Source organism: Lepisma saccharinum, chromosome 23 (assembly GCF_977018435.1).
Source record: "Lepisma saccharinum chromosome 23, izLepSacc3.1, whole genome shotgun sequence".
Classification (NCBI taxonomy): Eukaryota; Metazoa; Arthropoda; class Insecta; order Zygentoma; family Lepismatidae; genus Lepisma; species Lepisma saccharinum.
This window is the reverse complement of record NC_139251.1, coordinates 54,507,475-54,522,487: the sequence shown is the minus strand read 5'-3', so window position 1 is coordinate 54,522,487 and position 15,013 is coordinate 54,507,475. Positions and strand designations below refer to the sequence as shown.

The following is a 15,013-nucleotide window of genomic DNA, read 5'->3' as shown; positions in this document are numbered from 1 at the left end:
TTCGCGCGCTCTCGCCTGACTGGCGCAACGTTCTTACTGGCGTGCGTATAAAGAAAAAAAATGCATGTTGCTATGCGCGTTAAACGCTGTGTTCTTGATGTGACATTTCCAATGAAAATAACACATGATTATCATACATTCTCCCCCCTCTTGGTCGTACAATAGACCAAAATAATATTATACTGTACTTATCTGTGACGTGATTACACTTAATCACCTTATAACTGCAAATTGTTATATTGACACTAAACTGCACTAAACACTAAACTATTGTTCAAAATTATCTTCGATGGGAAGTGGTACAATCTTGACGACTGGTCTTCTGTATACACCTCCTTTAGTCTTGACGTCGACGACGCGTACAAGTCCATCCTTACCAGGATATACTGCTTCAATGATGCCGAGATTCCAAACGAGGGGAGGAAGTCTTTCATCCTTCAGTATCACAATGGTACCTGCTTGAATCTTCTGCTGACGAGTCCACTTGGATCTCTGTTGTAGTCCATGTAAATATTCTGTCGACCAACGATGCCACAATTGTTGGTGAAACTGCTGAATTCTCTGCCATCTTGTCAGTCTGTTGACTGGTAATTCGGATATGTCTGACTCGGGTAACGAGGATAAAGGATGACCTATGAGGAAGTGACCAGGTGTAAGTGGGGTTGGATCTGTTGGATCTTGTGAGATTACAGAAATGGGTCTTGAATTTAAACACGCTTCTATCTGGCACAGTAATGTTGTCAATTCTTCAAATGTTATCGATGACTTGCCTACTATTCTTATCAAATGATGTTTCATCGATTTAACTGCTGCCTCAGCGAGTCCTGAAAAATGTGGTGATCCAGGTAGCATAAAGTGCCATTGTAGACCTTCTACTGATAAGTAGTCTTGTAATTTCTTATTAAATGCTTCTGATTGAAATAGTCGTAAAAGTTCTTGCAACTCTTTGTTCGCGCCAACAAAGTTGGTTCCATTGTCACTGTATATATTACTACTCTTTCCTCTTCGTGATGTGAAACGTCTAAGCGTAGCAATAAAAGCCTCAGAGGTGAGATTGCTGACTGCTTCTAAATGTATCGCTCTTGTTGATAAACAAATGAATACGGCGACGTAGCATTTGGTAACTGTTTTGCTTCTTACGGTTCCTGTTTTGACATGTATTGGACCAGCGTAATCTACAGCCACATTGGTAAATGGTCTTGATGGTTGAACGCGAGCTGCAGGTAATTGTCCCATCAATTGCGACGAAGTTGTGCTTTTTAGCTTAAAACAGATTATGCATTTATGTAGTATTTTCTTAACTACCTGTTTGCCACGTGGAATCCAATATTTGTCTCTTAAAGAGCTTAATAATAGCTGTGGTCCTGCATGTAGAAGTCTTTTGTGCTCTGCTTCGACAATCAATTTTGTAAGATTACTTTTTGGTGGTAATATCATCTGATGCTTGCTGTCAAATGATGATAATTGACTGTTATTCAGACGTCCTCCAACTCTTAGCATCTGATCTTTGTTTAAGAATGGATACAATGTTTTCAAAGAACTTTTATTTGAAAGTTCGTGGTTCGAGTTAAGTTCTTCGATTTCCTTTGAATAGAACGCTTGTTGTGCAATTTTTATACATGTGTGTAATGCACGTTGCACTTCATTGTGTTTGAGATGGCCAATCAGTCTCTCATGAGAGTTCTTGAGATTGTAAATAAACCGTTGACAATATGCCACGACTCTTATTAATTTAGACAATTTTGAAAATTTGTCAATGATGTGAGTCTCTTTGCTCTGTATGAACAATGACAATGTTGATATTCGTCTCATTTCTGGTGCTTCAGTTTCGAGTTTTATTGATGAATGAGGCCACAAAGTTGAATTCTCTTTCAACCATTCGGGTCCTTGCCACCATAATGGACACTGTTTCATAATGCTTGCATCAATACCTCTTGATATTAAATCAGCTGGATTATCGTTTGAAGGTACATGTCTCCAATTACTGATTTCTGTTAAATCCTGAATTCTAGAAACTCTGTTTCCTACGAATGTTTTCCATTTTGCAGGCGAGGCTGATATCCAGGACAGAACAATTTGAGAATCTGTCCATAAATGTATGCTTTCAATTTGCAAATGCAATGCTGGCATTGCCTTATGCATGAGTTCTGCTAAAAGTACTGCTGCACAAAGTTCTAGTCTTGGTAATGTTACTTTCTTAATTGGAGCTACGCGTGACTTTGAACAAAGAAGTTTTACTGAAACTTGACCTTGCTGATTGCTGGAACGAATATATAAGCATGCACCATATGCCTTTTCACTTGCATCTGAAAAGCCATGCAATTGTATTTGTGTCACGTTACCTTCTTGTAGTACAAATCTTTCGACGTTTATTTCATTGATGAGTGGAAGTTGCACTTGTAGTTTCTGCCATTCAGTAATTAATTCTGGTGACAGCTGTTGATCCCAATCAACTTCTTTCTGCCAAAGACGTTGAAGAAACATTTTGTATTTGATGACTATTGGACTAACAAGCCCTAATGGATCGAAAATGGATGAAATAACGCCTGTTATTTGACGCTTAATGGAGATGCTAACAGTTATAGAACTAGAGGTAAATTTACTGCTAACGATGAATTTGTCTTCTACAGGATTCCAAGAGATTCCTAGTGTGTTTACTCCTTTTTGCGAATGTAATTGGACTGGAAAGTTATTTTCTCTGTATTCTGGTGGAATTGATCTTAATAACTCAGCGTTATTACAACACCATTTGCGTAATACAAAGCCTCCTTTAGCTAGTAACTCGATGAGTTCGGCTTGCAATTGTGTCGCTTGTTGTACGTTTTGAGATCCACTAGCTAAATTGTCAACATAAAAGCTCTCTGTTAAAATGTTCGTTGCTTGAGGATAATTACAACTTTCTTCTTGTGCTAGCTGCTGCATACAGCGTGTTGCTAAAAATGATGCTGGCGCTGTCCCATACGTGAGAGTCTGTAATTCATATATTTTGATCTCTTCGTTTGGCGTGTCTCTCCATAGGATTCTCTGCAACGGAGTATCATCTTGATGTACTTGTATCATTCTATACATTTTTTCGATGTCTGCCGTGAAAGCGATTGGGTGTGTTCTAAATCTTAAGACTATGGAAAAACCCATATTACATAAAATCTGAAATTGCGATTTAATCACTTTTGGTAAATATTAATCTTAATGGTATATAACAATTTTTTCATGGTATCATTGCATTATGATTATTAACACAATGGTAAAGTTGTCGCCTTTTAGCACAGCGCGCCTACGACGCTAGGGTTGCCTGATTGGACTCGAATCCCCGCCTGGCCATGGGAGTTTCTTGTGAGTGTCCCTTCATCAATTACATCAATCGTCATTCATCTTCATCTTCGTGATTAGCCAAAAGTGACAGGAAGGCGAAGTAAAATAGACCAAATCATACAATCGTGAATTTTTAATCAAGTGGTTCCGAGTTTGATACACAGTGGAGCCATGTGGTGGTTCGGATCCCACTTTAAACTGTAGGTCCAGTTCCGATGAGCCTTTCTGCGCATAATGTGGACTTAAAAAAAAAACTCAACAGTAATATTGAATTTATTGCAATATATATGAAGTGAAAGTAGCTATGGACCTTTTTATGCGAGGGAAAACTAGAAGAGCAATAAACAAGATTGTTTACAAATCATCTTCATTCACCTTCTAAATACCTGTAGAAATTACAACATACTGACTCGATTTCCATCAAAATCGGTCAAGTATTTACAGAGATATGAGCAGTTTTGTGATCGAGTGGCCGCCATCTTTGATGACGTCATAGCGGGAATATGTACCAGGTGGCGGTTGCTTCCCGAGACACCAAATAAGCATTGGTGAAAAAAAGTTATCTAAACTCAAACTTTCCTACAGAACCATAGCCAGGTCCTGGACTATTTATTGCTTTTCTGACACTTTCGGCTTCTCGCGAAGATGAAGATGAATGACGATGTGGTGAAATTGATGAAGGGACACTGACAAAGAACACCCATTCGAACCTGGGATCCTTATTAATGCTATATATGTTCAAATGTGTTTGTAAAATAGACAAGCCCTATAGCCAACAGCCGGTCCCCGTGGCGGAGTGGTTAGCACATCGCGCTACGATGTCAGGAGTCCTGGGTTCGAATCCCAGCCTGAACATGGATGTTTGTGAGTGTTAATTCATCAATTTCATCATATCGTCACTCATCTCCATTGTTGAGTTTGGGATCTTTCTGTTCTTCGGTAATCCAGGAAATGGAGTAAATAATACGACTGGAGTACGGACACAAACAAAAGTGTATAATTCACGAATAAGATAACAGAATTAATACAACAACTTACATTATGGCATAAATGCTAGATGCCTCGTCACGAAGGACGGTATAGATTTTTGGTGCATACATATACTTCTAATAACCTTGACATACATGACGGAAACTATTACACAGAATACTGATGACAAAAAACACTTAATAACCAGGTCTGGCGTGCACAGATGATGCAGATCAGGTCTGGCGTGGATCAGCGTATATGTTCAGTCGGTACACGACACTCTCCCCCATTTGGCAGAAGAGACTCCTGTCTCACCGAGTTTGCACATAGCGGTCAGGCGGTCGTCTTGGTCTCTGGGAAATTATAATTGACATAGGACCAATAGGCTGATTCTTGGAACCATCTGATGTGTCAGAAGTGGAAATATCCCTTCTTGGCCGAAACTTAAGCAAGCGTTCAGTCGGACTATATCCGTGCACTGGAGTAATTCTCAATCTGCCTAGTAGTTCAAGAACGTACTTGTCCATGTCTCGCAAAGTGATGCACGAACGATTCGAACAGTTCTTTTCGAGCATGATCTTCAATACCTCAGCATTCCTTTTAGCTAGACCATTTGATTGGGGGGTGTACGGAGCTGAATGAAGAACTTGATATTCCTCTTTGAACAATAAGCGTGAAACTCTGAAGATGCAAATGGTTGGCCATTGTCAGTTACATAGGTTTTCGGATATCCAAAGCATGAAGGAAATTCATCTAAACGACCAATCATGATGTCGTATCGTACCCAAGGTATTGGGTAAGAAGTATAAAGTCTTAGCATAGCAGGTATCAGAGAAAGGAATGCTGAATAAGTAATCAGGCAAAGGTCGGGTGATTGACTTGGAAGGCGTATGTGGCATGAGTGTTGGAATTGTCAGGAAGTGTGATCAGTTGGCGAGAATACGAGAGAGAGTAAGGGCTGCGGATTGTGAGAGAGAAGCAAAGTGGAGAACGATTATTGGACGATGGTGTGTGATTGAATCGATGTCTGACAGGGAGGTCAGACAAGTGACATTTGAGAGGACAAGTGTAGGAACAATCTTCGTCTATTTGTAAGGCAAGTAATATCCATTTCTAAACCAATCCATATCGGTTCAGTCATGGAGAGTATAAAACCCATATCTAACCTAAGTTAATTTCTATCGCCATTCCTTTAAAAGTAACCTCTTGCATTTATCACATTTAGGCCAAGCGAGTGATAACCATCTGAGAGATGAATGAGAAATAACTACATCACCCAATTCAATCTAGAGGTTCTTGGTTCGATCCCAAACGCAGCATGGAAGTTGCGTTACGATGTCAAACTGCATATTCTTCACTCTCCACACAGATATCCAATGAGAATAAGCGTCAACCAGCACAGGAAATTCATATCTGATAAATGGAAAAAATCAAGATGGACACGCTCAAAAGGTTGCGATGCGATAGGCCACGTTTCGAATCAGGTACCAGGTACGTTCGGCCTGTTATTGTAACTCAAACACGTGTCACACAAAGACATGAGCCTTTCAATGTCTTCGTTCATCGTGTTCCAGAAGAACGATGAACGAGCTATTTCTTTCATTTTGAACGTTCCCTGGTGGAATTTGTGCAACAGAGAAAGGACACTTTGGATGCAAGATTCAGGCATGAGCAGTCTTTCACCCACGTGTACATCCCTTCTGTATGTGGACATCATATCGCCTGTCGAATATTTTTCTGACAGGATGCCCTTTTGTTCTCCCGATGAATTGTGGCCATCTCCCTTGAACATATTCGAAGACTTTTGAAAACTCAGGATCACGTTGTGATTCCAGCGCAACGCACGTCAACACCGAAGATTCAATTAGATTAAGGACAACCGACTCAGCTGTCAACTGACATGCGAAATCTTCATGATCATCATGAACTGGATCATCTGCACCACAAATTCTAGACAGTGCATCAGCCAACTCTACATGAGGCGTAGAGTTCTTCCAATACTAACTTCCATCTGTTGATTCTGCTGATGGCCAGAGCAGGCACGCTACTTCTAGGATCCAGCAGGTGAGAAAAAGGTTTCGAGTCAGTAAATGCAACATAATGTCGTCCAATGAGGTACTTGTAAAAGTATTTTACTCCACGGACTAATGCAAGTTATTCCCTTTCCAATTGAGTGTAGTTCCTTTCCGCAGCGGATAAAGTACCCTCCATACACATGATAGGCTTTAGGACTCCGTTTATCTTGTGCATTATGGCTGCTCCCGTAGCGAGAGGAGATGCATCGGACATCAGGTATGAGTCTTTGTTAGGATCATATACCGTGTGTACTAAATACTTAGAGAGCAGATCCTTGACATACTGAAATTCCTTCATATGAACATCTGTCCATGACCAGTGCACCCCATTCTTCAACAAACCATATAAACTGGCAACACAGTCAGCTAGGTTTGGCATGTACCAAGCGTAATACTTGACAGTTCTCGAATATTTCTCTCTGATTCGAGCCTAAACACCACTAATGTGTCTTGTCCTCACACATTTGCAGTTCTTATAAAAGCAGAAACCCACCAAATTGTTTATATTCAGGCCTAAGTACTTTCAAGTGTTCAAAATTGTCGGTCACAGCTTCTGCAGTCTTGTCCTTGTATATCGGCACAAAATAAAGAAGGTCTTCTCGAATACAGCTGGATCGCGAAACAATTAATGCACAGTAAAATCCCTTCCGTTCTAATGTTTCATCTTCCAATATGATCAAATGCTTACTCATTTATCTCCAGTGGCGTGCCCAATGGAGGGTTGGTGGTGTCATAACCCCATTTCACCAAGTATTGCTTAAAAAAGAACGCCAAAGTCAGGAAAAGATAGTAAAATGAGGACTAATCGCAAAAGTAGTATGCATATCCCCTCCCCTCTTCCTTCCGAAAATCCTGAGCACGCCACTCTTTATCTCGGACACATTTTTTAAAAACAACTCACCAGAATTTTTTATCATTTCGTATTGCAGACTTAAATAAGATGCGTTCTTCCTGCAGGTTTGGATATGATCCTTTAGGGTGCTGTCGCCTGCCTTGCACCTAACCCTTAACAAAGCCCTACTTTTCAATCCTTGTGACTTGGATCTTCAAGACTTAGGAAGATTTCAGACCGAAGAGACACGCAATACATGTCGTTTAGAATGAGCCAATCAACAGTAACGTTTCACCCCGTAGCAACAAAGGCCGACTTGTGAAATCCTCAGGCGACACGGTGCGAAATCTCCCTTAGTAGGCCACTGTTATCGTCACCTCGTGTTGACTACGGCAGTAAAATGTTTCCTCAACCGGTGGGAATGCTCCTCAGTTTTCTTCTTTCTCCTTTATTTCCTGTGCTTGTTTGTTAAACAGACAGGATAAAATCTTACGATTTGACATACACGGGACATGTAATACAAGGGTTGGATAAAAAGTAGTGGCAACACTGCTGTCCCGTGAAAGGGGTGAGTCACAGCGCCACAAGCGTTTCGTGGCTGATAAAGGAATGTCAGACGAGGAAGTATAGTCGAGTGGGAGCGATTGTATGTTATTCAGTCAAAAACAGCAGTGCTCTGAAGCCGAGGACGAGAGTGAAGGCGCCCTAACAATATGTTTAGGCAAGAAGAACAACGTCTCTCAGGCAGACGGTCAACGCAGCCTACTTCTGCACCTTCTTGCAACACCACCTTCGTCTCGCATTAAGAAGGAAGCGACGGCACGGTGTCCCATCATTCTGCTTGACAATGCAAGGTGTCACACTGCGAACAATGTGACGGAGTTCCTGCATAACTGGTAGTGGGAGGTACAGGAACATCCGCCGTATTCACCGGTATGAGACCGTGTGATTACGACCGTTTTGTCAAAATGAAGGAACCACTGGGCGGGAAGCACTACGACACGCGCGAAGCCATCATACGTGCTATAGGGCGGTCACTGCGGGACATCGACAGAGATGGACGCGCTGACGGTGTACGACGCCTTCCATACGTGTGACAGAAGGTCGTAGAGATGAGGGGCGCTTACTTTGAAGGAATGTAACACGTGCTCCTCTGCCAATACAGTCAAGTACCAATTATACCAGTGTTGCCATTACTTTTTATCCAACCCTTGTATGTAGACATTTTAGTGAAAAATTAGTTGCAGTCAAGGGTGGCTCGGTGGCTCAGTTGGTAGAGCAATGGCACGATATGGCAGAGCTCTGATTCGGGTCCTGGTAGAGCCTACATATGCAACATCTTCTTGCTTTCTTTTCTCGACATTCATAAAATGTCGGCTGTCCCTTCATAGTAGTTCATTGTTTGAGTGTGTCGAACCTAGTAGGCTTAAACAAAATTATTTCTTTATGCCATGAAATTCTCGGACAGCTTACACGAAATTTGGTCCGGGCACAACTAAATGATCAGTCAAAACTTTGATTTTCAGTTGACCTGTGCAGCTTATTTCTTTTTTAATAAACCGCTCCAATACCCGGTATTGCTGAAATATTCACTTTAGAGAGAGGGAGAGGGAGAGAGAGAGAGAGAGAGAGAGAGAGAGAGACATTCGATCTCTTCGGCCCTCGACCTGAACTTGCACTACCCTGAGGTTCCGGAAGTTCCTCTATCGTCAATGTCTTCAGCTATGGATCCGAACTTGAACAAGCAGTAGACTTCGATACTTTACGGTATTTAGTCCTTTTTATTTTATTTTCGAATCAATAGATTTTATAAAGCTACTAATGGACACTGACTGATCACCAATCGAATGTATGAACTGTCACACTTACCTCTGAAGTCTCATTAACCGATTATGTTGTACAGATCAACCGGAAAATTGAAGTCGCATATTTATATCCTCATTATATTCTAGAACGTTCGGCAGATAAAAAAATTCGTTAATATTGCTAGTAGTTCGGCTCCTCTTATTCAAGAACGTTCACTCTCGCGCTTTCCAGAGATTAAAAATTACAACGGATCGCCCTACTTGTGGCGCTGCCTTTGTTGTGCAGCTTCCAAATGCTGACAAGTCTTTACATAGTGCTCAAGTTCGCTGGGACAACACCGAAAGCGCAAGAAACATTTACGTGCAATGTTATGAACAACAGGGTTATAGAAGATTCTCCGTCTTGCCTTGATAATTATTTCTCTCCTTAAATTATCGTCAGATTCAAGAAGACAAGAACCTAATTCTATCTAGAGTAAACAGAAAAGTTTCCTGGGGGGGGTTCGAGCCCTTTGATCCCCACCTTGGGTACGTGCAATTAACAAAAACAAGGTTATAGAACATTATTCGTACTGCCTTGATAATTATTTCTCTCCTTAAATTATTGTTACATTATTCAAGAAACAAAAATCCTAATTTTATCTAGCGTAAACAGAAAAAAAATCCTGGGCGAGGGGGCTCGAGTAGGGTGACCAGACGTCCTGTTTTGTCTGGACATGTCCTCCTTTTTAGGTGTCTGTCCGGCGTCCGGGCGGATTTTTTAGAAATCGGTAAAGGTCCTCCTTTTTGGAAAGAGTATAGCAAAGACGATAGCCAATGTGCTGCCTAGAGAATGCTTCCACATGTAATGATCTTAATTTAAGGCATATGATATGGGGTGCATTAAGTACTCGAGCAATGCTCACCTAGCTGGGAGCTCAAGACGATCACTTTCCCGACTGAGTCATTAGTAGGGTGCGGACTTATAGGCACTAAAAATCTCTGAAATAGGCACTATAAACTTAGAAAAGGCACGAAAATAGGCACTTAAAAGGCACCCTAAAATTTAAAAAAATGCATTAAAATAGGTAATGAATGTGAACTTATTTCAATTTTCTTCTTACAATGCACAGACTGTATTAGCACTTCAGTTTATACATAAAAGTGCGATAACAAACTATTAACATTAATCACATTTACGGGGAAAAGTAATTCTCACAAAAACAGCTTGTGCTAACGACTGTGCGAATTTGAACAATTTGTACCATTGTAACAAAAATAATATTTCGAAACAATGTTCCAATTAAGACCCTCAAATCTGGTAAATACCACATTTCAGTCAGTACATCATCAACAAAGCCTTACATTCTTCAATCTAGGAAAAGCCAAAGGTACGTAAAAAAACTGAAGTATGCCAAAATTTCACAATAGCGATTTTTGGGTTAAAGTGTAAGGTGGCTGTCACTTTTCCCTGCTGTTGAAAGAGTGGCATTAAAATTAAAATAATGTTTCTCTATCCAATCTAAACTACCTAAAAATTGTAATTCGGTGTTTGGAAATATGTTAAAGCTAATCTTACTTGTTACATTTGTATTCACTTGTGGGGATATTTCATTCAAATACCCAAGAATTAGAAAAGGAGTAAAAATATGTGCTTAAAATTGTAGATGTTCTTTGTCATTTGTTAAATAACAGATTAGGACTGTAAGCAGTGTTGGTATTTTTTATATATATATATTGATTAAATTATGAGTAATGGCAAATGTGTTGCCATATTTTGCGGTGTCCTCTTTTTTATGACTTTGTCTTCTTTTTTCGCTATGCTCTGTCCTCTTTTTTGAATGTGTGTGTCTGGTCATCCTAGGCTCGAGTCCCTTGATCAACATTTTGGATCGTGCTATTAACAATAATCTTGTCTTGCCAGTCAGAACCAATGTATTGGCAATGAACAAGACTGTTCAAGTGTTCAGTCATTGACTATTGGTGGCAGTATTGCTTTGTCATTTTGATGGGAAAACCTTCCACCGAGTACCTGAATGGGCCTGGTCAAAGCAAACTATTGTAGGTGGCAGCACCCCTGTTGTGTCCCCCGCTTTGATGGGCAATTGTTCTCCCATTTAAATACATAGGGAAGGTGGTGCTATTAAATTAAATTGTAAGTTTAATTTCATCTTAATCTCAGAAATTGTGCCTGCACATGATAGTTGAATAATAAGTGCTGTAAAAATAAGATTTTTGATTGTTGAAATGACGATCGTTTACAACAGATAAGATATTGGAACTCAAAAAGCCTTAAATTTTGCACAGCACTTGTATACGCCACTTGAAATTTTCAAAATTTAAGGGCTTTTTTGTTGTGAATCCGGTATAAAATAAGACATAATAATTCCGTGCGACTGTATTTTTATTTTTATAGTTGTTTTGTTTTTAATAACTGACTTTTTCTTTTCACGTAATATACTTTTCCGCATGACTAGTAAATATGGCCCTCTGTTTTATATATACACATTTATCGAGAATAATAATTATTACAAAAAATATTTTATGTTTTCTCTCATGTCTCGCAACCTCTATAGCTTTCTTATTTACAGGAATTGTAATTTTAAAATTGCAGTTTTCAAAAAAAAAAAAAAGACGAAAATACGAGGGAAAATGTCTCCTTGCTTAATACAATGAAAACATACGTTAGTATTAAGTTATCGGATAGGGCATAGTATCATAGTGATAGTGTATAATAATAAATATCATGCGCTTGCGCACTTAATATATATATATATATATATATATATATATATATATATATATATATATATATATATTATAGTTTGGGGAGTTTCTCTGCTTTCACCGATTCCAACTCCCTCCATTGAATTACACATACGCGCAACCAGAAAAAAAAGCATAAAGCGTAGTGTAAAAGTCTGATTTTTTGTATTATCCACCCGTACCAGCTAGGGACGACCCAAATGACGTCTAGTTTAGTGCTCTTTGTGCATAAACATACTATATTTTGCCCGTTTGAGCTACCCTGCCGTTGCGCTTTCATGTATTAATTCTTAGTTTCAGGAGAATGTAATTTTCGGAAACTTATGACTTTCTACATAATCTTAAAGCTTTGCTAAACCAATATTTATTATCGATTTACACGAGAAATTGTTACCTTCGTTGAAAATGACGTTTGAATAGCCATCCCATCGCGCTCCAATGTAAAGCTTAGGGCAACCAAATGACGAACGAAATTATTTCTGGACACAACAGGTTTGGCGCCTCTAACGGAAAAGTTTGGCAATGAACAGCCCCATTATAGGGCCCGTTCCGAAAGATGCCGATTAGTTCGTATGAACTGCCTGATCATTACCAGCGCGTAGTTAGAGATCGGTTAGTTCATTATTGCCCATTTTTGTGGGAGCAGGAAAAGGTATATGATCCATTTTGCCTTGACTCATCTTCCTCAACAGGTCGCTAGGTGCCGTGGCTTGCCTCGAGTTGATAGCTTCCTGGAGATGAGGCCTTGCTCGAAAAGGTTTATTATCCAGGGCCCGTTCGGAAAGTCGCACGAGTTTAACGTGTTAAACGAGTTATGGTAACTGCTGGCTGTCCCATAAGTGCTTCCGTGCGTTTCATTTGCTGTCCCAAAAGTCGCATTCCGTGCGTTTCGTGCAAGAACGAGAATCATCAAACACACGGGCCAGGAGGCTGGTTTGTTCGGTGAGAATCGTCTGCTGCCTGTAGACAACGCGCGTGCCGATGGATTCATAATTTCATTTTAGCCACAATAATATGTGTTAATTATTGCACGAACACCATAAATTCAAATTTAAGCAACGTTTTTTAGGGAACAACACTATTTTGGGGGAAAATTTGCCTTCGTTTGCCCCCCCCTGGAAAAAATACCTTCCTTGCCCCTCCCTGGAAAAAATCCTGCGGACGTCCATGTTAGAATCTGATTAAAATGAGTAACAATGTCCACAGTAGGGTTTATTTGTGCCATAAGGACATTCCTTCCGCTGGACGCCATGCGGAAACTTTCTCTAAATAAAACGCTGTGCCTGCGCTTTCGCCTAGTGTGTCCCATAAGTCTGTAAAATAACTGGTTTCGCCAGATTCACGAGCCCAGTTATTTTCGTTGAATGCGTTCGTTTCGTTAAGACTTTCGGAACGCACCCACTATAGACCGTGTTAAAAATGTAAACATAAACATTGGTGAGGTCTTGCCCGGTCCCCCCGGAACTTCCGGTTTAGGCCAGTCCCCGTTGTTGCCAGTACAGATTCACCAGCATACGAAGTAAGAAATGAGCACTTGTTTTCATCAGTTATGCTACGATAGTCAAGAAAGGTATTTGTTAAACTTCTACTATGAAGGAGTGGACGTCTAGAATCCGTCGGAAGGTCAACTGCAGAGCAGATTATTAAAATATGACGTGTCTTTGTGGCCGCCAGTTGTATAGCACACTACGTACTACAGAATCTACGTACATACAAGTATCTCATGTACACGCACGACGAACGTTTAAATATATTGAATTATTTTGTAAATGGAAAAGTGAGAGAAAGATAATTCTATAAAACAAATGATATTATTATTTTATAAAGTATGCTTAAGTGAATCTTTGCCAACAAATCTGCAGAAGTAATGACACATAACAAATGCTAGTAAATATATGTGCTTTCAACGTCGCCTTTCCGCCTGAGGAAAACCTATGATATGGCATGCCACTTTCTCTTGCACGAATTTACTTCAAGCAACAAGGGAGTTTTCAGATTGAAGCGACAAGCGATATCGGGGTTTCGCACAGAAGCATTCGATCTAAAGCAAACCATTCACAAGTCACGCTTGCGCAAATAACAGGCCGGGGCAACACAATGCACGGTATTGATAAAGCGGCCCAGTCCGAGCGACAAGCGACACCTGCAATTTGTCGTTCGGAAGGTATTGTTTTTTAATATTTATTTCCAAGAGACACGTATCGCTGCAGTCTGAAAGCTTCCTTACGTGTCGCTTGGACTGGACTGTTGTTTTCTCAGTACCATACATCGCGTCGACTCGCTCTGTTGTACTCGTATGCAAGATGAATTGTTTCCTTTAGAGTAAAGGGGCTGTTGCTTGTCGCTTCGGTGTGAAATCTCCGTGCCACTTAATGATCAATGAAATTTTTCGAAACGAAGCGATACGACAAGCTGCACGTGTCGCTCAGAATCCCAATGGCGTGTATTGTGCCGCCTGAGACTTGATTTCCCATGAGTGGTAAATGCTTATTTATAGACTAAATGGGCCTGTGTCGCTTGTCACTTCGGTACGAACCACTGCTGTTGCGTGTCGCTTCGGTTTGAAACCTCACTAGGAGGCGTGCTTTTCACCACAAAAAACGATTAAACATGTTTGTAACAAAATGCAAGTCGTAAAAATCCTTTCCGGGTACCAGTCCTTTCTCGTTCTGCTTGTAGCAACAGGTTTCGTCTCTCTACGTCCTTCAGAAACCTACGAAGTGATACTTGACTCAATAAATTTGTTCCCGATTGAACTGTGCAACCATATGCTACACAGCCGACACCCTATTTCCTTGTAAAAGAATCACTACTTTGCCCTTTCGTATTAACGTCCATAGAATCCTAAGCGTAACCGGATGTTTGAGGGGGACCAGACGAGTGCGCATGCTCCGCAGTAGCTCCGCCTTTAACACCGTCTATAAATGTTGCCACTGTTCGGACATGCATCTGCAAGAAATGAAGCACTCGTTTTTGTACTGGAATTTTAAGATATTTGTGTTATCTACACAGTAACTAATAACTAATGACTTTTTGTTGTCGCTTCCACGATCCAGGCTAAGTCACTTGGCTAGCAGAAAGCATTGCCTGCACGCCTCGCTGATACATGACGTGAGTGTACGTAAGAGTCCGTTTTCACTTCAGTGACGTAGGAGGTGAATTTCAACGATGTTTGAAGGCTTATTACTCTAGATTCAAAACAAATATCGGGGAGATATTTTGCTCACCTCATTTTTGTGTCATAATCCGTAAAATGAATGAATTTAAAATGTTTT

General features: G+C 40.4%; 1 protein-coding gene across 1 annotated transcript; it reads right to left on the bottom strand.

Annotated features, from left to right (window-relative positions):
* Positions 1–267: 267 nt before the first annotated feature.
* Positions 268–3,069, bottom strand: LOC146005512 (uncharacterized). The gene has a single exon (XM_083144756.1). The coding sequence runs from the start codon at positions 3,067–3,069 to the stop codon at positions 268–270; it is 2,802 nt and encodes a 933-aa protein (XP_083000882.1).
* Positions 3,070–15,013: the final 11,944 nt, after the last annotated feature.